General features: G+C 42.5%; 1 protein-coding gene across 3 annotated transcripts in view; it reads right to left on the reverse strand.

The window, feature by feature from the left end:
- The window catches only part of ARHGAP24 (Rho GTPase activating protein 24), a 716,382-nt gene that overhangs the window by 275,324 nt on the left and 418,810 nt on the right, over window positions 1-22,248 (reverse strand). For all 3 annotated transcript variants that reach the window (XM_083176529.1, XM_083176535.1, XM_083176520.1), the window contains exon 3: window positions 9,564-9,651. In XM_083176529.1, the coding sequence (XP_083032655.1) occupies window positions 9,564-9,651 (88 nt within the window). The remainder of the gene's footprint in view (window positions 1-9,563; window positions 9,652-22,248) is intronic.

The raw sequence follows: 22,248 nt of genomic DNA on the forward strand, positions 1-22,248 counted from the left end.
GTTAATGATTTTTTTTCTCGTAGTTCTACACAGGTATATTTTTATCCTGTCAAAACTATTGAAAGGCATGCAGACGGCAATGACAGATGATAGGAAAATAACATATGGTGTGCATAATTACTCATCTAAAGAGTGTCCTAGAGCAACATCATTTCTAACAAGCTTGAAAAATTACACATTCATGGCAGGCAAAAAAAACATGTATTTAGGCTTAATTGCTCACTTTCATAATGATTAACCCATACCTAAAGCATCTAGCCATAATCTGCCCTTGGTTGCTCTACTAACTTTGACCATTTGTACCATAGACACAACATTTTGATGGACCTCTATAAACTAAATATAATTAAAAAGAAAAATTGTTAATGTCACCTATATACCTCTGAATGGCCGCTCCATAGGTACAGTATAGCCCTGCACCCAGTGGTGGAACTTGTGAGTTGTGGGCCCAGGTGCAATAACATAATTTGGGCCCCTCTCCTCCACCCAAACCCAAGTTCACAATATGCAGCATGGCAGTGAGTGACAGGTAGAGGCAGGGGGAGGCAGAGTATGACAGGGAAACACAGTGGGTTACAGGAAGGAGGTGTCAGAGGTAGCAGTGGGTCCTCAAGGGCTCTGTAGAGTGCACCTGCTGCACCAATGGTAGTTCCACCTTTGCCTGCACCTGCTATTTGCCTCTGTTTAACAAGTGCATCTAGATTTCCAACAGTTCTCATAGTTTTGCAGTGCATGATTGCTGCATTTGGTGATAGGGGAGTAGTTCGATGAGCAGAAAGGAAAGCTGGGTGATGTACGGAGCAGTCGCACTGATTCGTCTTGTTTTGAGGAACAGTTGGGACACAAGATGTTATTTTGCTTGGCAAGATTATTCTATCAAGATAGTCATAGGAATATTTGAATGCTTCATATAGATAAGTCGTCTATGAATCCATGTGACTTATACATTGACATTAACCACTTGAGTGGTATGCTCGGAAAATTTCTGGGCATAACACTAATATCAAGGTGTGCGCCAGTGGGGCCTGCAGCTGTGCACCACTGGCACATCACCTGTCCAGGCACCCCCCACCGAGTCTCCCGTCCCCTCCCGTCACTGCCCCTCACCTCTCTGCTCCGGCGATCATACGCTGGAGCTTCCCTGCCGCTGCCCCCGCCACCATTATTTGCAGGGAGCAGGCGGCAAGCACTGGGCTGTTCGGGGCAGCTCGGGGGAACTCAAGAGTGCTAAGGAAATCAGGTGCCCGAGTCCTCACAAGCCGCACCGAACATCCCTGAGCCTGAAACCTGTGATCACTGCTGTGACTGACCGCTGAGGCAGAGGAGTTCCAGCGTACAAACGCCGGAGCGGAGGTGAGAGGGTGCCCGTACAAGTAGGTGGGAGGTAGCCTATACTCTGTGGTGGGTTTTGCTGGGGCAGGACAAACCTGCACTGGTAGCTTTTCCCTGCCCAAGCAAAACGCACCACTCGATTTACTGTAAAAGACTGACAAATATGACAAAAATCACTAATACAGGAGTTATTGTTATAATTTATGATATATACTGTAGGTCTCTACCTATTTAGCTGCCATATATTGCTTTAATTTAGCTATCCATATGAATTACAATAATAATATTTAATAAAGATTTGTAGCTTTTACTGATGTATTAACTTCTCTTTGTTTATGAGTGAATTATCTATACCTGAATCACAACTATATTACTAATGGGTGTGCTGCTGAGCGCCATCTATTCACTGTTGCTCTCCCAGATCAGGTTTTTTTCAAAGTCTTTAACAGGTAAGCTCTATGTTAATCAATGTTCATTGTTCCTGTGAATAACAATAGACCTAATTCAAACAACACCTGCTTCTTACTGAACATTTTGCCAATATTTAGTTCATGGCATTTAAAGGGCATGTCTGACACACCAGCATTTATGAATTGACATTTTAATACTTTTATTCTGGAAGAAGGTGAGTGCCTTGTTGTGAGTATGTGTCCCTCCATTATTATTTCATAGGTTTATTTTTATAATTTAATAAGAGTTCAATAAATTCCAGATTAGTGGAAGGGTCAGAGCTACTCACATTTGGCCATCACCTTTAGATGGTTCTGGGATTGCTTATGGATTTGCGATTCAATGCCAGTTAGCGATACATTCACAATTCACTTGAAAGTCTACACAGTCACAGTCATCTGCAGTTTTGCAGATTAGCTGAATTAGCGCTTTTGTGCAAATTTGCACTGTGCAAGTTCCAGCAATTAGTGACAATACAAATCTCATATGCTTTTTGCTCACATAATTCTTATTATTATACTTTATTTAAATGGTGCCACAAGGGACAGCAGTACCCAATTACATAACGAATAAGCAAAACAGTGATTTACAGTTGAGTACATTAGAGGAACAGTGAAAGGTACATAACCATAGCTGCATCAGCAGAGGACACCGGAATAGGTATCAGTGTGGCAGAAAACTGCAGGAATGGTTTAGGTAACAGAAGGAAAAGCACATGAGGGAAGAGAGTCCTGCTCATGAGAGTTACATTCTAAATTATACAGTCTAAAGCAGGGGTGGAATAAGCAGCCCTCCAGCTGTTGATGAACTACACATTCCAGCATGCCTTGCCTTAGTTTTGCTATTTGACCATGCATGGACTGATGCAAGGCATGCTGGAATATGTAGTTCATTGCCCACCCCAGTCTAAAGTTTACAGTATCATCTGTGCTTCATTATTTAAAAATGACAGAAGGGGGTTGGTGTGGGGATGTCATGCGGTGGCGCCAAGGGAGGTGGGTAGGGTGGATATTACCTAGACCTCAGCTGCTGGAGGGGCCTGCCTGAGAGCCCGCCTGGCTACCCCCCCTTTTTTTTTTTACTACTGCCCCACATTCATTATCAGGCCCAGCATGGCTCTCTATGCCCCTGGGCATAATGTAATCATAATGGGTGGGTATACAGTGCTGGAGTCAGGTCCGGATTCATATCTCTGCAGGGGGTGGCCACCAGACTAGATGGTGCTGGTGGGGTGTCAACTATGGGCTACCATAGGGAAGGTAAAAGAGGCCAATGATGATTATGGAAAACCACATAGGGGTAGTTGCACAGGTGTATCTATAATGGGTGCAATGTGTGAGGTGCACATGGGCTACTCACACCACAAAAGTGATGGGCAGTGGCATAAAAATAGAGGGTGCGACGGGAGGGCTGAGGCCCCAGCAGGCTATCCCCTGCACCCTCTAATAAAATGTTTTACTCAATTTTTATTTGTAATAATCGCCAGATTTATGTCCCACACAGCCGCATTGTACTTACATGGGAGGTAGACGAAAGGAGGAAACCGCATAAAGAACGTCACTCTGCTTTGTTTAATGGGGATACAGACAGTTGTCTGCACTGCTGCACAGGGATGGGTACACGGCAGTGTACGGGGGGGCGGGCAGAGGCAGGAGCAGGGAGCCGCATCTTCTGCAGATTCTGTCAGTGTAGCTGAGCCTGCAGTAGCGGAGCCAGGGCTGCTTGGATGACGGACACTGACTGATACAGTGGCATCCCCAGCTCCGCTACTGCATACTCAGCTACACACACTGACAGAATCTGCAGCAGAAGACAGTTCCCTCCTCCCCTCTCCCTCCGTGTAAGTGCTGCTGTGCGCGACGTATATCCGGGTGATTATTAGAAATAAAAAATGAGGAAAACATTTTTAGAGGGTGCAGGGGATAGCTTGCTGGAGCCTCGGGCCCCCCAAGCCACCGGGCCCCATAGCAGCTGCATCCCCTGCACCCTCTATAGTTACGCCACTGCCAATCGGAATCTGCACAGTGCACAGGGGCTCCCTCATCTCTGTGGTTGCATCACAATGATGTCTACAGTTCTGCATAAATGGAAAATATATGCCATACTTGCTTACACTCCTGAAGTGGGCAGGAGGATCCCTCCTGAAGCTGCCTGCCACTGCCCGCAGCAGACCAATTATATATTAAGTGGGCGGTCCTGGCAGCCAATGACAGGATTCACAGTGAATCACATCACAGGGCCCCATCCCTGCTTCCCAATGCCCATATCTGTGACCACTTTTCCACCGACTTTTTCACAACATGCACCACACCAAGCCCACCTGGCTGCCTTCTCCAAAAAGGGGCACCTGGCAAGACTGATATATGCCTTATTCCCATGAACACTCCTTTGGTGCAGTGTATGTAATTTATTTGCAAAGCTCCATCAAGCTATTTATGTACATTAGTTAAACAAAAATCATGGTTCTTTGTATAATAATCAATAGACCAGCGCCTAACTGACTGAACTCAGCTACTGCCTAGTTGAAAGCAAAGTGTAAGTCAGCACCTGGTGCGTTGCGTCTTATTAAGTGTAATAGACAATATGCTGCAGTCCAAAATACTTCTTTCCCATTTATTAAACATTGCTAGTTAAGCCACCGAAACAGCTTGAGGGTTTGATTATTAAGCTCCACAGTACAGGGCATATGGTTTGCGTGTGGGTGATTTATACATCTTTCCCTAGGGAATCTCTGTATGGTATAATATTTGTTCATTCAAAATCCAATTATGAAAACTTACAGAAATGTCGACGACAGAATGATGGCCAAAATGTATTGTGTTTGGTTTATTTTTAAAGAGCGATACATTCAATGTTATTTCACAAAGAGAACACAACTAACAGCCCTATGCTTATTGCTAATTAATGATCACATCAAACAGATTTAGGGGGGTATTCAATCTCCTGCCACTATTCCCGACGGGGAAAATAGCAGCGGGGTACTATTCAATGCTGTCTTTCCCAACATCATTGCACAGGGATCTCAACAGAACGGACCCAACTTTAGAAGCATCTGGGCCTGTTCTGCCATGAACGGCCGTGGATTGTCAAGCTCACAGCCGCAGCTTGATGATCCACGGCCGTACCTCGCGGCCACACCCCCTTCTTGGCATTCGACAGGCGGGACATTGAATCCCGCCTGTGGAATCACCACCGAGCCAGCCGAGAACGTCACAGGGTCATGGCTGTTTGGCCAGCACAACAGTCGTGACCGGGGATTGAATACCCCCCTTTGACTATGGAGGTTATTCTGGTTGCGGGTATACGCGGCCTAGCAAACAGGGTCTGAATCAGGCCTTTGATTCGCTTTGATAGAAGTTACCCAAATAGTTATATTTTCCGTATTATGTTACATATATTGTAGCAAGGCCCCATGATATTGGATATGAGGCTTCTGTAATGATCGTTGCTTGAAATAGATAAGCTGTAATTTGGAACTGATTGTTTAAACTCAATGCTATTTCTGATGACTGTAATGTGAAGTGATGCTATAATAAGAAGTTTTACTAAACAAATTGCTTCAAAGTGATTTTTAGTTTACAGCTATATTAATGTTTTTATTATTTGGGATTCCATTACTTTATTGTATTATAGTAGATTTAATATCAGCAATTATGAGCACTCTGTATTTACAAGTTCTGTTTTCCCACAACTTTCTTCATGGATTGGAAACTATGATTGTGGCAAAGGTCAAACACTTTATCCTACCAGTTACAAGTTCACATACTGCGGATGTCACATTTATGGAAACAAAGATTATACAAATAAATTCCATTCTATATGCTGGATGTTAAGCATTTTCCTGAATTATGGACTGTAAATTATGTTTGATGATTGTCTTCCTCTGCAATTATTATTTGTAAGGGTATGTGTTAAAATCTATTTCTCACAGAAGAATTTGGAAGACGAGATCAAGTCAGAATTTCCTTGGTGTTTCAGCAAATCATTTTAATTCTTCACACGTCTCATCCCTATTTCAAGGCTACAGATTCACTGAGTCTCTCCTACTCACATTCTCCAAATTAAGCATGCATTATAAACAGGAGAAACTTTTATCGCTGCCCACAAATGTTTTAAACAAGACAATTGACTATTTAATATCCTGTTTTTGAGGCTAACACAAGCAATGACCTATGCCAAATGCATATTCCACCCCAACAAACACGTGAAGAAAAAATCATACTTAAACGTAATGACATACAGTAATTCATTCCCTGAATGCATCAGAATTACAATACAATTAAGTATGCCGAGCTTCCTAACGCATAAATTTCAAGGGCACGTGATGATTCTTTCAAAAAAACTCTTGCTATCCTATATAAGTGCCGGTATTGTGGAAAGCATAAAACAATTCATGTACTAACTCATGGAAACATGCAAAAATTGTACTATTATAGTAAATTCAATATCCGTAGGAAACCATTGGGCTGTATTCAATTGCTTTCTCGCTGGCAGCCACTTCATGGCACCCATTGAAGCTATTCAATTGTAGCTCCTTACAGGCACTTGGCTTGGTTGCACAGTGGATACTTTGGAACACAAACCACACACTTTTGGAATACTGTAAGCACAGGACTCAGCAATCAAATTGCCATTCATATTGCCTCTGATCCTACTGAGATCACCAACCCTTTTCTGCAATTTGATCAACAAGTACCTACAAGCTAGTACATTTCCCATATCTACTTCTAACATCGAAAGAGCTGCAGATTATATGCAGAGAGGAGCCATCACTTCTAAAGGAGGACTTGCTGAATAAAACATTAGGTAAGTGAGGTCATCAACTAGAGGGGCGCTAGATGCCTGTGTGCATTCTCCTGATGATAATGGGCCAGATGTATCAAGCTTCATAAAGTGATAAAGTGGAGAGTGATAAACAGGCAGCCAATCAGCTCCTACCTGCCAAGTTATAGCCTGTGTAGGAGCTGATTAGCTGGTTGATTAACAGCTTGATACATCTGGCCCAAAATGTGATGGTCATGGCCAGTGGTGTAACAATAATTCATGCGCCCCCGCCGATAATTAAGCAGCGTCCCCCCACCTGGCCGCCCATGCCCCCCCCCATCCCCCGCAGATTTGCCTGTATTTGCTGCGGTGGTCCCAGCTCCCCATCCTGGTTTCATTCTGATGCTATGAAAAATGGACCATCCCAAAATGTCCGCCCTCATACAGCAGACAGTTTCAGAAAATTGTCTGCTATATGGGGGTGGACATTTTATGATGATCTGTCGCCATAGCATCAGAGTGAAGCCAGGAGGAGAGCCGTGACCAGCACAGCGAATACAGGTGTATCTGCAGGTCTGTGGCGGCGGCATTACAATAGCCCTGCAGCCGCCCACAGCCAACACTTACACAGCGCCTCCCCGCTACCGTGGGGGCTGTGGGGCTATTGTTACGCCACTGGCCATAGCGATTGATTAAGAAGTTCCAATGGGTAAGGAAGTACGAGACTGGCAAAGAGTAAAAATAAGAGATGAAAAGGGAAAAGATTGAAGGGCAGGTGAGACAGAGAGAAAGATATGAAGTAGTATGACAGATGGAGAGGAGACAGCGGGGGTAGAGAGAAGAGTTAACTTTGGAAGAGATAGATTGTGTAAGAGAAGAAGGGGAAAAATATGGCAAAGTCACAGATAACTGTTAGTGCAAGTATCTTTACAAATATAGAATCTATGGCACCTTTTTTTTTTGTAAAACTTTCCATTTATATTCTGATCCTATATATATAGCATGCTAACAATACAAACATTTTGAAATGCTAATTTGAGACTTGATGGGAGGTATATCAGTGTATGCCACCCATTTTTTTTCTACAATCACTTAATGTATGCTTCTACAGTATATCAAGATAACTATATGTCGTTCGTGATACAAAATATCAATGAGTAATTTTCAGCATTGCAGAAACAATAGAGAGACTATAACCCTGTGATAATATAGTTCCAAAATCTATTCCAAAACCTACAGTACAGTAGCTATTTTCTCCATGACCTCAGATTAGGGGTTAGTGAGATTGTGGCATGATGACACTTCATGCATGCCCCTGTTTCAGATTCAACAAAATGGCTTCTTTGTATAGATGACACATCCATCTTATTTAGGATTGACAGTTGAGTTTCTTAAAGGGCAGCAGAGACTGCTGCCATAGTTGAGTCAAAGGGGTTTATTTACTAAGATGAGCATTCTATTAAACATGGGATGTTGTCAACAGCAACAAATCAGAATCTACCTCATATATTTAGCACCTTCAAGAAGATAATAGAATCTGACTGGTTGCCCATAGCAACATCCCATCTTCAATAAAACTCTAATCTTAGTATAAAAACCCCAAGGTGTCTAAAACCAAAGAGAAATCTATAAAACCCCTTTGGGTCTGCCCCAAGATGCATCAGTATAAGATGCATTAGTATTAGGCCACAATGCTTCATAATCTGCAGTAATCAAGTCCAACTATAAATATCTATACTTAGAGACTTTGGCATGAGCTAAAATGGACCACAAAATATTTCTGGTCACTAGAGAGGTTGTGGTATCCAGTGTGTTAGCTTTAATGTAATGATGAAATTGGAGGATTATCCAAACTGGAGGTATGGAAGAGTTGCCCCATAACGCAAAATTAGGACCCCTTTGCCCACTATGCTTATTATAAATGTAAGCCACATAAGCCAGTCACCTATTTTGTCTGAAGTTCTGCTCCACAAAGTCACTAATTCTCTAGTAATGTAACAATGTTTCATTTTAATCCATGTTCTGAAACAAGGTCCTTAGAGAAGGGGGTGGGGCTGTTAGATAATAGAGCACACTGTACACATGTGGGCCAGCCTGACCATGTCTGGTGTGCCCAAAATGTATGCATAACTCCTCCTGACTCCTGTAGAACCATGATTCTGAATCTGGAAACAGACCTATAGTATTAGCTATACATATTAATAAAGGAACATCACAGAAAAAAATATTATTTGAACAACATTTGCTATATTTAACTATAAGTGACAGAGCATATTATAGGAGAAATTAAATGACATAATATTCCAGCAACAGAAGTCTGCAACTCATATAATCTATTCCAATCAGTATATTTTAGGTACTTACAACATAGGTTAATAACTTATGCATTGAAAATCAGACAGTAACCTATTGCACATAATATACAGCGTTGCATGCAGGTACATGAGGGTTCCATTAACATTTTTATTAAATAATACCAATAGTATCGGTAACATTTACTAGCAACAATCCTTCCTGTACCACCCCTGCTTCATATCAGGGAAACAACACTTGAAAGATACTACAACTTACACTGGGTACACACTGGGCGATATACCATCTGACCGATATATCATGAGCAAGTTGGCTGGTGATCACACCCTATATGTCACAACAATGTTGTTCACAGAGATAATGTGTCGGCTGTGGAAAACAGACAATGACCAATATACTGTATATCTGCAGACTCAGTGGCAAATTTGTCTGTTTGTACGGGCATCCCCCGACCACCTGTAAACTTGCTGCAAAGGCTGGCATCTCAGCTGGATGAGAAGATACAAATGCCCACCCAGCTGTGATATGTCAGGAGTCCACCATCAAGTCTTCCTAGTGTGTACCCAGCATTACACAAACACACACACACACACACATACTGTATACACACACACATTTCTTACAAAAAGTCAAAACATTTATTTATTTTAAATTAAATGGAATATTTTTATATAGACACAATGATAAATTAAAATGGATCCTACCTGGAATAACTTCAAACAGGAATTTTCCTGGGCTTTCCTCATTACAAGGATGCTCCACAACTCTATTTCCCGGTAGGAAGATGGTTCCCTAAAAAACACAAGATGATTATCATTTATGTAGAACTGACTGTTACTGTACATTGCTCTGTTTAGGGGAATTGCTGTGTGCCATCTAATCTGTACAAATAGGACAATAGCATAATGAAAGAAAGTAAGTATATTTGAATACTGTATATGTATTATATATATAATACAATAACAATATAAATGTAACTGAACAATGCATGTACGCAATAACAGCAGTGCCAATGTAGAAGTGGCAGAATGGAATTTCATAGCATTACAATGGAAGCAGTAGGCAAAGTGTGGGTACTGTATACTATACCGATGCATAAAGGTCCACTACCGCCATTGCTTGTAGGCATAGTGTTGACAGTTATTTGGAGTCTATGAAATATGGGACAGTAATATGCAGTAGCAGTTCTAAGAATGGAAGATCATATTAATCTTTATGTATTATTAAGAGTTCATAGAGAGGGCACAAATTCTACAGCACTACACAATATTGACTCATTCACATCAGTCCTGCAAAAGTGGCGCTTACAATCTATAATTCTGTACCGACAATATGAATGCACACATACATTATGTAGGGTTAATTTTTTGTCCAAAGCCAAATTACCATCTGTTTATTGGAATGTTTAACTACATGTCCCAGCATGCCCTGACAGATTTTTATAATGGATTGCTAAAACGGTGGCAGAGCATGCTGGCACGTGTAGTTCTACAACAGCTGGAGGGCCATGAGTTTGACACCAGTGTTTTAGGCTATGAATAGAAAAAATAATGTGGAGAATCGCACCTTAAAATATCTAATCCCTCCTCCCCATTTTAAGTCAGTCTTCATTAGTAAATTATTAATTGCTATGTATCACTTGTCCTTTTCATTTCCTGGTCTCAAATCTTATAGGTCTTATTGTACTTAAAGCTTAATTGAAACTGACACCAGATGACAAAATGGCCTTTGATGTTTAACAGTGATGACTGTAGATATCTTAAAATGCACCCTGTGTATAAACTAAAGTTTATCCTGCCCTCCGATTACAATATAAACATTTAAGATGCATTAATTTGTTTTCCTTTGTTTATATTTGTGTTGTGTTTTTGCGAAAAAACCTCCCTCCACATAGGGCAGTATTTATGATTGAAAGTAAAGGGGCATACACATGTAGAGATATGTCCTAAGCGATTTTGCTAAGCTATTTAGGGTAGGCGATTTCCTGGGATATATAACGTATATTATTACCTGAGGGTGCTATTGTGCTTTAGACTATGTTTGCCATGTGATGCCTGGACTTTGGCTTATGGAAATATAAAGCTTTTTTACTTGCATACAAGTCTGGTGCTGTTTTCTCCAAGGAACTGATTTATCATTACTTGGATCTGGATATATCTGATTGATTGACTGGGCACAGATACTTATCAATGTGGAAGCGTTGTGCGGCATAATTGTATACATATATATATATATATATATTTATATATATATATATATATATATATATATAGTCTCGTAGGATGGAACAGACAGCGGCACTCCAAGGGTTTTCAAAAGCGTGTATTAAAGCAAACCAACGTTTCGTTTGCTTTAATACACGCTTTTGAAAACCCTTGGAGTGCCGCTGTCTGTTCCTTCCTACGAGACTACCTGTTTGTTCCAGAAGGCACCCAGGTACTGAATCCCAGCTGAGGGAGTGCCAGGCCATCTACCTCTCTCTCTCTCTCTCTCTCTCTCTCTCTCTCTCTCTCTCTCTCTCTCTCTCTCTCTATATATATATATATATACATACAATAGCAGGACGGCGGCACTCGCTTAGCTTATAAATAACTGAGACCACTCAGTAGCTCATATCAGCTACTGAGTGGTCTCAGTTATTTATAAGCTAAGCGAATGCCGTCGTCCTGCTATTGTATATTTGGACTGACCGTCTTTGGGAGGGCAGTTATATATACAGTGTCTAGTGTCCGTTTTTGTGTCTCTGAAACACTACCATCTGTTGGTAAGTAAAACCACATCTCTTTCTCTCTCACACATGCACAAACAGAGAGGCAATCACAAGGTAGCAGACTAGCTTTCGAAGCATCTGCTTTGAGCAGGCTTACTAGTTATTAATATGAATGTTAGACTTTTGTAGTGTGTGAATATGTATGTAGTGTTGCTACGTAGCATAAGATCAACATAAAATTTAATGGCTTTGATACAAAAAAAAAGTTCATTTTAAGTGACAAATACAGAATGAATCATGCCAAAGATAATAACTAACTGGCTCATGCAATGTCTGGCTGCCTATATTTAGTTATCACTCTTTCCATTCACCAATGCTGCATAGTCCAGTTGTTTCTCTCTCAACAGATGGCTGGGTTCTGGGTCTGCCATCGCTGCCAAGTCCACGACAGATGCAATAACTGTGGCAGGTGGTTTGATTTGCATTTGCTAAGGGTAAAACATTTCATGGCTGTCTTGTAATAAGAAAAGTTTTAATACAGTAAACCAATTGCAATTAGATATTATATATGCAATTGAATATACTGTTTATTTAATGTTCCATTTGTACAGTAAAACAAGTTGTCATCAGAGCCATCCACTAATTTCATGTTTATTATTCAGCTTAATAAAACCGCTTTTCGACCCAGAACCAACCTGGGTAGCTGAACACGGGTATCAAGTTGTGTAAGTGCGGTTTGAAACCCTGTTAACACTATAGGCTAGACCTGACTTAGTGGTGGATCTTCCCTCTGATATCATCTCCAAGTGCTAGTGAGCTCTCCATAATGTTTTAATGGGACCCAGGTCAGATGACTCGGGTCACCCATTTATACTGCACCTTTACCCAGGTCTTTTCGAGGTCCAACCCTGTTATCTACAATACCTGCATTGGCATCTTGGATAAATTGACCTGGCTTATTTTTCAGGGACCCTGTTCCACTAAGCCGCCACCCTGTTGGTGCAGCAATTGGTTAGGATATTGCCGCAGCACAAAAGGGGTATTAATTACTACATCTGCCATACAGTCATTTCAAATAGAGGCTTAACTTGCTAAAGAAACAAATCACAAGTTGATGTCACATGTTTGACAGTTTTTAACTATACCTACTGTAATAAAGCAATGTCATTTTATTATACACTTCTTATACTTCTTTTCTGTGCGCCAACAAAGAAAGACATTCTTCCCTATCCATTTTTTCAAAGAAACAAATCAGTCAGATGAGAGTGATTGATTGAATTCAAAGTTTAAACTTTTGAAGTTTGGATCACCAAATGTTTGTGCATTAGATCATTTATGGTATACATGAACCAAAATTTCCATCACCCTGTGCACTTCCCATTCCACTGAAGGGAAACAGTTCTCAGTTTTATTGAGTAACATGTTATAGACCTGAGTTGAGGTCTTTGATTGGGACAGCTTTGTTGACCTATGCATGTCGTCACCCCGGACTTCGTCAGCCCTCTGACTTGCCTTGTCTTTGCAGGGGATGGCGGCAGAATCGCCAGCCGCCATCCCCCGCCAGCTGCTCTGCGAAATGGGATGCGCGCGCATCTCGACGGCGCTTCCCCCGGGTCCCCGCTGGCTTGCCGGCGGTCACCCGGGGTCCCCACCGCCTCCCCGCTCCCCCCGCCGCCGCCCCTAACCCTGTCCGTTTCTCTGAAGCGGAGACGGACAGGGTTCCCGTCGCCCCACCACCCGGAAACTGAGACGCGCGTGCGTGTGAGACACACGCGCGTCTCAGTCAGATGGAGCCAGATGGAGCACCTCGCTGCTGGCGGATCACCAGCGGAGACAGTCTGGCAATTCGCCAGCAAGAGGAAGCCCGGCTCCATCTGTATATATATATATATATATATATATATACATATATATATATATATACTGTGTGTGTGTGTATATGTGTATATATGTGTATATATATATATATATATATATATTTACCAGACATGAAAAAGTTCGGCAGTAATAACTTACTTTGCAAATTGTTTACAAGTCTTAATAATTCTCATATGTTACTGCTGATTAACAGACATTAAGTGCACAGTGTGCATATTCACAAATTACAAATTAGCAGATGGCTAGTTTATCACACGAATCAGAAACACCAAATTAATAAACTTCCAGTATTGTATGATATACAGTAAGCAGGTCTCATAGTTTATAACAAATGCAGCATCAAACAATCTGTTGCATATTAATTTAACATAAACATTTCCCAAAGAATAAGCAGAGACTAGAACAATTTCAAACAGTGGAATTATGATGTAATGTATTTGTATTACAGTATATTATATATAAATGCAGACAGCATGCTCTGATATATGTTTTCTCCAATTCTGGATGAATCTTGTCTTTTAAAATGTGTTTACCTTTTAGAATGGGTCTTATAACCTGTGACTACCTCCAAGTCTAAGACAAAGCAGTGGTCTACATATCTACAGATACAGTATAATGGTGCGGAAATTAAGACAAAAAAGTTTATGCCAGACCTACTGCAGGTCATAAGAGCGGACTTACAGTTTGCCAAAATGCACTGATGTCACTGATCGTAAAGCCCCATACACACTAGAGCACAGGTTCTCAAAGTTGGTCCTCAGGACCCCACACAGTGCATGTTTTGCAGGTGTCCTCACAGAATCACAAGTGAAATAATTAGCTCCACCTGTGGATCTTTTAAAATGTGTCAGTGAGTAATGAGAGCACCTGTGTACCTGCCGGGTGACCAGGAAACCGTGAACTGTGTGGGGTCCTGAGGACCGAGTTTGAGAACCCCTGCACTAGAAGATATTGTAAAAGATCTCCCTCAGAAAGAGGCTTCTGAGAGATATTTTTTCACAATATCATCTAGTGTGTACACTAAGGTGGGATATTTAATTACCGGCGAGCATCTCCTGTCGGGGAGATGCCCGCCGGGCCCTATTCAATGCGGTCTTCCCCAACAGCATTGAGCAGGGTATCTCGGCAGAACGAGCCCAACATCACAAGCTGTTGGGCTCATTCTGCCGAGAACGGCCGGGAAGTGGCGAGCTGCCGGCTGATTCTTGTGCCCAAATGGGTGAAGGATCCTGTGGAAACTTGTGGTCTTGAGGTCTGGTCTGGGACAACGTGTGTATACAGCTTTTGTTAGTTGTTCCAATGGATGACACACACCAAGAAGAGGCTGGTAGGTTGGCACAACCTACGCATTTCGCCGGTTATATCTGCTTTTTCAAAGGCGATCTGTTGCTGCCAATGGATCTATATTTATACTATATCCAATATGGCTGCTGATTTATTGCAGCTGTGAAGCCATCTGGTTACTGCCTTTATTTTAATAAAAAAAAATAACTGAAAAATGTATATATCCCATGGTTAATCAAATAATAGTTATTACAGGACAGACTATCAAAGAAATACATAACACAAGTTTATAAAACAAATATAAACACATTCATTACCTTTCTAATCTGTCATGTGACCAATATGTTTACTTATTTGTATGACCTGGGCCCCGGTCTACGTTATTCTTTAACCAATCAGAGTATGTTGTAGGGTTCTTACCCTCATCGTAGATCTTTACCAGATGACCACAGCACTATATGTCCTTTATTCCGTGAGTTTTACCCAGTGTACTTCCGCGATCACGTGACCGCGATGACGCAGCAGTTACGTATTCGCAATGATGTGACTTAGGGTTTAATTATTCATCTGTCCTCTTGCAGTCATGTGACCGCGATGACGTGGCAGTGACTTGACCGTAATAACACCATGCAGAGCTCTGTCATAGATGATTTCTTTCCCCGTGGTCATGTGACCACGATGACGTGGCAGTCACATGTCCACGACTCAGATACAGCACTATCATAAAAAATATGTGACCGCGAGAGAACAGATGAATAATTAAACCTAAGGTGTGTCAACGCAACCACATGACTACCGCATCATTGCTGTCACGTGATCATGGAAGTACGCTGAGTAAAACCATAAAAGGAAGGAAAAAATGCCATATAGCACTCTGGGCATCTGGTAAAGATCTATGCAGATCTACTATCTACAAAGTAATTTTTTAATAAAGGCAGTAACCATGTGGCTTCACAGCTGCAATTATTTAGTAGCCATATTGGATATAGTATAAATATAGATCCATTGGCAACAACAGATCACCTTTGAGAAAGCCGGGTATATCTGGCGAAATGCGTCAGTGTCTGAGACGGGCTTCTGAGGGTATTGCCAAAAGGATTCCAAAGGTCATTCTAGGAACGGGACCATGTACTTCTAAACCAACGCTATTGTGAGAGACTGTACTATAAAATATGATATCATTTCATGCCTATTTTTTATGCCTTTACATTTTTTTATCATGATTATCACATTTAAATAAAAATATTGATTTTATTTTAATATCCAATGGTTTTTTATTAGTCCTCCGAACAGCGCTTTGTTCACACAGTGCTAGCCATGCCCCCATAGTGCCGGAAAGTGGCATGGCCTCGTGGCAGGGGCACACCATGAGGCCACACCCATTAAATCAAGACCACGTCCCTTTCAGACACATGTGTGGCTCCATCGCGCGAGCATCCCAATGTCCACAGTCACAATGTTGAGAGGTATGTATAAGAGCTTTGGTGGTTGGACCAATGGTGGCATCTAAAGAGGCAAAAAACTATATTTTAGCATTTACAGGCACTAACAGTGGGCTTCTCAGCCCTTGCTCAATTGGACGCACTAACGTTCACCACCAGTAAAGGGCTTTATAGTTGCAAAAAGGTGCAGATGTGCCACTGACAAAAGTATTCCACACTACAGAAAACAAATTCATTATTTTCAACTATAGCCATTAAAATTACATACCCTCCAACATGACCCATTCCATTAGGTACAAAATGCTCTGTTCCTGGACTTCCCTGCCAGTGGCAGTTACAGATGTGAGCCTGCATCACAGTCCAATATTCAAAAAGGGGAGCCACACCAGCTGCCATCCCAAACATCACTGAGAGTTGATGTGACCCCCCCTCTTTGAATATTGGACTGTGCTGTAGGCTCACATCTGTAACTGTCACTGGCAGGGAAGTCCAGGAACAGAGCATTTTGTACCTAATGGGATGGGTCATGTTGGAGGGTATGAAATTGATGTCTTAAAAAATGATTGGTTTTAGAACAACTTACTTGTACTACAGTGTGTAAAACGTATTTGGATCTATTCAGAAGTTTGAGTCCTCACAGTAAGGGGGCAATTTACTAAGATGTGTATTCTACTTCACATGTGATGTTGATATGGGCAACCAATCAGATCCTGTCGACTATCTTCTAGAGGGGGCTAAATAAATAAGAAGTAGATTCTGGTTAGGTACTGATTTGGAATAACAACCTTTAACATGCATGTTCATGCTAACAGCCCACCTTCTGCTGATCTCCTGCGCCTGGCTGTGCACTCAAAGAGAAAGGAACGCCGGCATGTACGTACTACTACCTCTCTTAACAGTAATTAATTTTGAGGCCCTGCTCACGAGGAGACAAAAAAGATATGCTATATTTGTCCCCAAGGTACTTGTATATTCTGTGCTGTTTCCAGGTTTTATTGAGCATTGTGAAGCTTGACTTTAATGCATAACTTTACACACATACCATAAACGATTGTGCAATAGCCGTGAAACAATGAAGGCTCTGTTGCATATCCACCTTCTACTAACTTCTACGTGCAGAAATACAATGATCCACATATATAAATGTTGATACCATCCATGTATGTGTTTTTTTTTTCTTTTAAAGAACGCTAAACTAAAATGCTTACATTTCTATAGTAACTTTACTGTGCATGTATAGATGTGTGCATGTACATAAACAATATACTGTCAGGGCCGACCCACCCATTACGCATTGTATGCAGCTGAGTAAGGCGCCATTGTAATCAGGGCGCTGACAGTGTCTCCTTCATTGCTGTCAGCGCCCTGATTACTATGGTAACGCTTACTGTAAGAAGGCGGTAGCCAGCCGCACACAATTTAAAGCTGTGACGGCCAGGTAGCGAGCCAATCAGAGCTTGTGGTCTGGCTGTCAATCATAAGCGGCAGTGGTGGCTCCTGATTGGCTGCTGGACCATGAGCTCAGATTGGCTCATGGTCCAGCGAGAGAGTTCAAAATAGCCGCAGACCTACTCTGAGTATACAGCCGGTTAGCTTACCCCTCTCTGCCTGATTGTCACGGTTTAAAATTGTGTCTTCCTTACAACGAGAGGCAGCAATTCACTCTCCCTTGGCAACGAGCATTTCATTACCCCTTGGCAATGAGAATTTAAGTCCCTGTTGGTAATGAGCATGTATTCCCTACTTGGCAATGAGCATGAAGCCCCCTTTGCATTAAGCATGAATTCCCTAGCATCAAGCAAAACCCCCCTAGCAATGAACATGTAGGAAAGTGGCACTTACTGTATGTGGCAAATATGTAATGGGCATCATGGTGTGTGGCATAATGTTTAACAGCTATCTCGGTGCATACCCTCCAACATGACCCATTCCATTCGGTACAAAATGCTCTGTTCCTGGACTTCCCTGCCAGTGGCAGTTACAGAGGTTGGACTCCAGCACAGTCCAAAATTCAAAGAGGGGGGGTCACATCAACTGCCAGTGTGTCCAGGACAGTGAAGTTTGGAGTGGCTCCCCTTTTTGGCGGTGACTCAAATGCAGAATTGTGACTATTTCCAGGGCATCTCACAGCTTGAGACTGTTATCCCACATGCAGTTAAATTGCTTTAGGGGAAATTTACTAAGATGGGCGTTCTATTTCAGATATGATGTTGCTTTGGGCAACCCCTGGCAAATGCAGTATGCCTATTCTGAATAAACATGGATGAGAAGATGTCCTGCTTAGTGGCATTGCACAGGCTAAATGTGCTGCAAAAAGAGTACATCACATACTGAGATTGCTAATGCCTTGGTACTAGCAGCATCCAAGTCTGAACCACAAAGAGGATAAGCTCATCAACGTTTCTGTACGTAAGAAGCTGGAGGTAACATGGATCAATCGCACACAGGCAGGTGAGCTTCTATAACATTTATCACCAAAATCATCACAGAAAACTGCCACATCAGCACCCCAAAGATTGCAAACTGAGATGGTAACTCAACCAGGATGGAAGAGTTTCACCTATACTAAAAATAAGGTGACCAACCATCCTCCTTTAGGGAAGACAGTCCTCCCTTGAAAAGTGTCCTCCTTTATGTCCTATTTTATTGGCCTTAATAATATTGCTGCGGCGGTGGTGGCTTCTGTGATCAGACCTCTCTAATTCCGCAGTGCTGTTCCTGTTGGCATTTGAGTTTTATCCACGCAGTCAGGATCACCTCTTGGACTAAGCTTCAATCAGTAGTCACACACCGGAAATGTCTTTGTGGTATGATTTGTTTTATATAAACTGGAACTGGTCATTACATGAACTAGTAATGAGAACAAGGTAACTGTACATGAAGAGCTTTCACTGCATGCTGCATCTCTCTCTCCTTCATGTCACCTTCAGACACAGGAAACAACAAACAAGTACCGTATATACTCGAGTATAAGCCGACTTTTTCAGCACATTTTTTATGCTGAAAAAGCACCTCCTCGGCTTATACTCGGGTGTATACGGTAGTTTGTTTGAAATCAGTGCTGCCGTGCCGGGGTTAGAGCCTGCAAGTGTCTCTCCTGCCCTCTCACAGCTCGGTGCGTGCGCCAGGAAGGAGTGCGGGGAGCGGGGCAGGAAATAAAGTCACAGCCGCATGCTTACACGTAGGGAGGAGGAAGAAGATGCTGCTTCTGCAGATTCTGACAGTGTAGGTGAGCCTGAATTAGCGGTGCCGGAGCTGCGCGGCTGATAAACGCTGACTGACAGTGCGTACACAGTGCCACATCCGTCAATCCTGCAGCCCCAGCACCGCTAATGGAAGCTCACCTACACTGCCGATATCTGCATAAGAAGCGGCTTTGCCTCCCTATCTAGTACCACACTAGTACTGGTGCTCTGGGGGCCGGGCCACCCTGCAATGCCGACAGGGCCACCCTGAGGAGGGGACAGCCAAGACTTGTGGAGAAACAGGGCAGCAGCCACCAGCACTATGAAGCTGCAGGATCCGGAGTGAGCAACCAGGTCAGGGCTGAAGCTGATCCCTGTGAGTACTAGTGTCCCTGTTGGGACCTATCTCCTTCCCTCCTCTGCCCCAGACCTTCCTCCCCTTCCCTCTTAGAGGTCATAGTTGACTATGTACCACAGACTCCTGCCTGTGGAACCCCAATGATCTAGTGATGGGGACACTTCAGTGTCATGGGTTTTATCTTATGCCCCTAGAATGAGACCTGAGCTACCATTATATCTCCCTGTGGCCAGTGTATTAGTAACTGCTCTGTGCATTTCCCATCCTAGGCTTATATTCGGGTCAATAAGTTTTCCCAGTTTTTTTAGGTAAAATTAGGTGCCTCGGCTTATATTCGGGTCGGCTTATACTCGAGTATATACGGTATATGCATACATCACAGACTGTAAAACACATACAAATATGACAGCACCGCCTGCTGTCCCTCCAGTATAATTGCATCTTAAGTCTCATCTGATGTAGTTATCTCAACAGTTCCTTTCTTAGGCTCAAATGGTAACTTCTGCACATGCGCAGAAGCACTGTATGCAGCCATAATATAATAGCCATGTGGTAGCAGCTGCGCACACCCGTCCGCCCACCTGCAGCAGCAGTACCCTGCGCCTCCAAGTCAAGACTCCACCTAGCTGTGCAGCACGCCCAGCCCAGGCCCTGTCTCAGAGGAGGAGAGACAGCTCAGAGCACAGTGATCATATTGGAGATGGGGGCAGCAGGGAAGGCGGAAGGGGGTGGGAGCGATGTCAGAGCTAATATGTGTAAAAAATTTTCAATGGGGGTGTACAAAATGGAGTTGGCTTTTATTTTGCACTGACTGGGATTGTAGGCCATGCCCCCTTGCCACCAGCCCATGCCCCCAAATTTCGGGAGTTGTTGTCCCTCCTGCCGTGGATTAGAATTTGGGAGGTATGGGTTGCTGGGGGCCCAAAGCATATGCTTGCCCCTGGGCCTACGAGTCGCTAGTTCCGCCACTGCCCACCCTACTAGTCTATTTAGGTTTGCTCCTTGTTTCTTTTTTTTTCCTTCAGTTTATTTGTGTCCTTTTCATTTTCATTGTAAAAACTCACAAAACACATTTCACCTCTATTGTACAAAAGCTGTCAATCACTCCATTCCACTAGAATAGCACTGCGGGTTTAAAGTTTGACAGCATGTGCACCAATTATTTTGCTTAATCACAAACCAAATAAAAGTAATACAAGGAGTAAATGACATTCAGAGTTTGCTATGCTGGGTTCCATGAAAACATGTACTTAATTATTAGTTATTCTGTGATTATCTTTTTTTTACTACCAGTGTGTCATTTACTTTATTTTTATTGCCACTATTTCAGTAATTTATTATTAAGATATAAAGCGCTTGAGGACATTTGTGTGCTTTAAATGAATTGTCTGCTTGTCACGTTTTACACATAATTCATTCTGTGCCAAGGGGCACCGAGTCGCTGTCACCTCATGTGCCAAAGTGCTTAATGCAGCATTTGGACTCCACTTAAGCCGTAGGACAAATGTGCCAGAAGAGATGAAGTCACTCATATAAAATCTCAGCGACAAATTGAGTCTGTAGGCGGAACACCTGCATCTTTGTTTAAGCTTTACACAAATGCTGATTCCCTCACGCCATTAACAGCTAATGAGTGAATCCTGCTCATATTTAAAGCATTAATTGCACATCTTGCCACTGTTAAAAGATGTAGCACCTTTATGTAATCATTGGCCTTGTCTTCTGAAAGAAACAGGTGACTGAGCAGATTAGTGAAAGGGCCGCACATATTTTATATGAGTTACGTTTTCTATTGACCTCCCTGACCTCTCGCTTTTAACAACACCCTGTCATTATAACTGTGGCATTTTGCTGATGGCCTGTCACAATTGTTGTTTTTTCATGATGCTATATACAGGATCGGATTGCCTTAACAACCCTGATCGTTATACATGCTTTTCAGACGGACAGTCCAGAATACTAGTTTAAATAGATTGTGCATGAAAGAAAATGCACATAACCTTTTGTTTCTAAACAGCCGGTGGTACTTTGCATTCTATCCACCTGTGGGTTGATGGGCAATGATTTTCTGTAGGCATAAAATATTTGTACAGTATTGTGTAATATGTCTTGTTACTAATACCCCTTTCAGACAGAAAAAAAGACCCGGGAATTTCCCTGCTCTTGCCGTGTCGACCCGGGTTTTTCTTCTGTCTGAAAGGGTCAACACGGGTCTAAAGTTCCGGGACTTCGACCCAGGTATTTAGGGGTTTTTGGGATTATTACACATTGTTAGGCACGGATTGGCTCTCCTGGTGGGGTGCTGGCTGATTGGTTGTGAGGATAGGCTTCTCTGATTGGCTGGGAGGGCATGGCAATGGAGCTGGCCTCTGAGGTCATTAGGGAGCTGAAAAAAGGATAGCATGGCCCACTGGTAGAAGCAAGAGGTGAGAGCTGCTGGCAGTGAGAGGGGAGGAGGATATCGGCAGATGACTGGGACAGTCAAAGATGTACTCAAACATTGCAAATATACTGACAGCCATGTAAGGTAAC

The sequence above is a fragment of the Crinia signifera genome, chromosome 1 (assembly GCF_055691185.1).
Source record: "Crinia signifera chromosome 1, ASM5569118v1, whole genome shotgun sequence".
In the NCBI taxonomy this organism is placed as follows: Eukaryota; Metazoa; Chordata; class Amphibia; order Anura; family Myobatrachidae; genus Crinia; species Crinia signifera.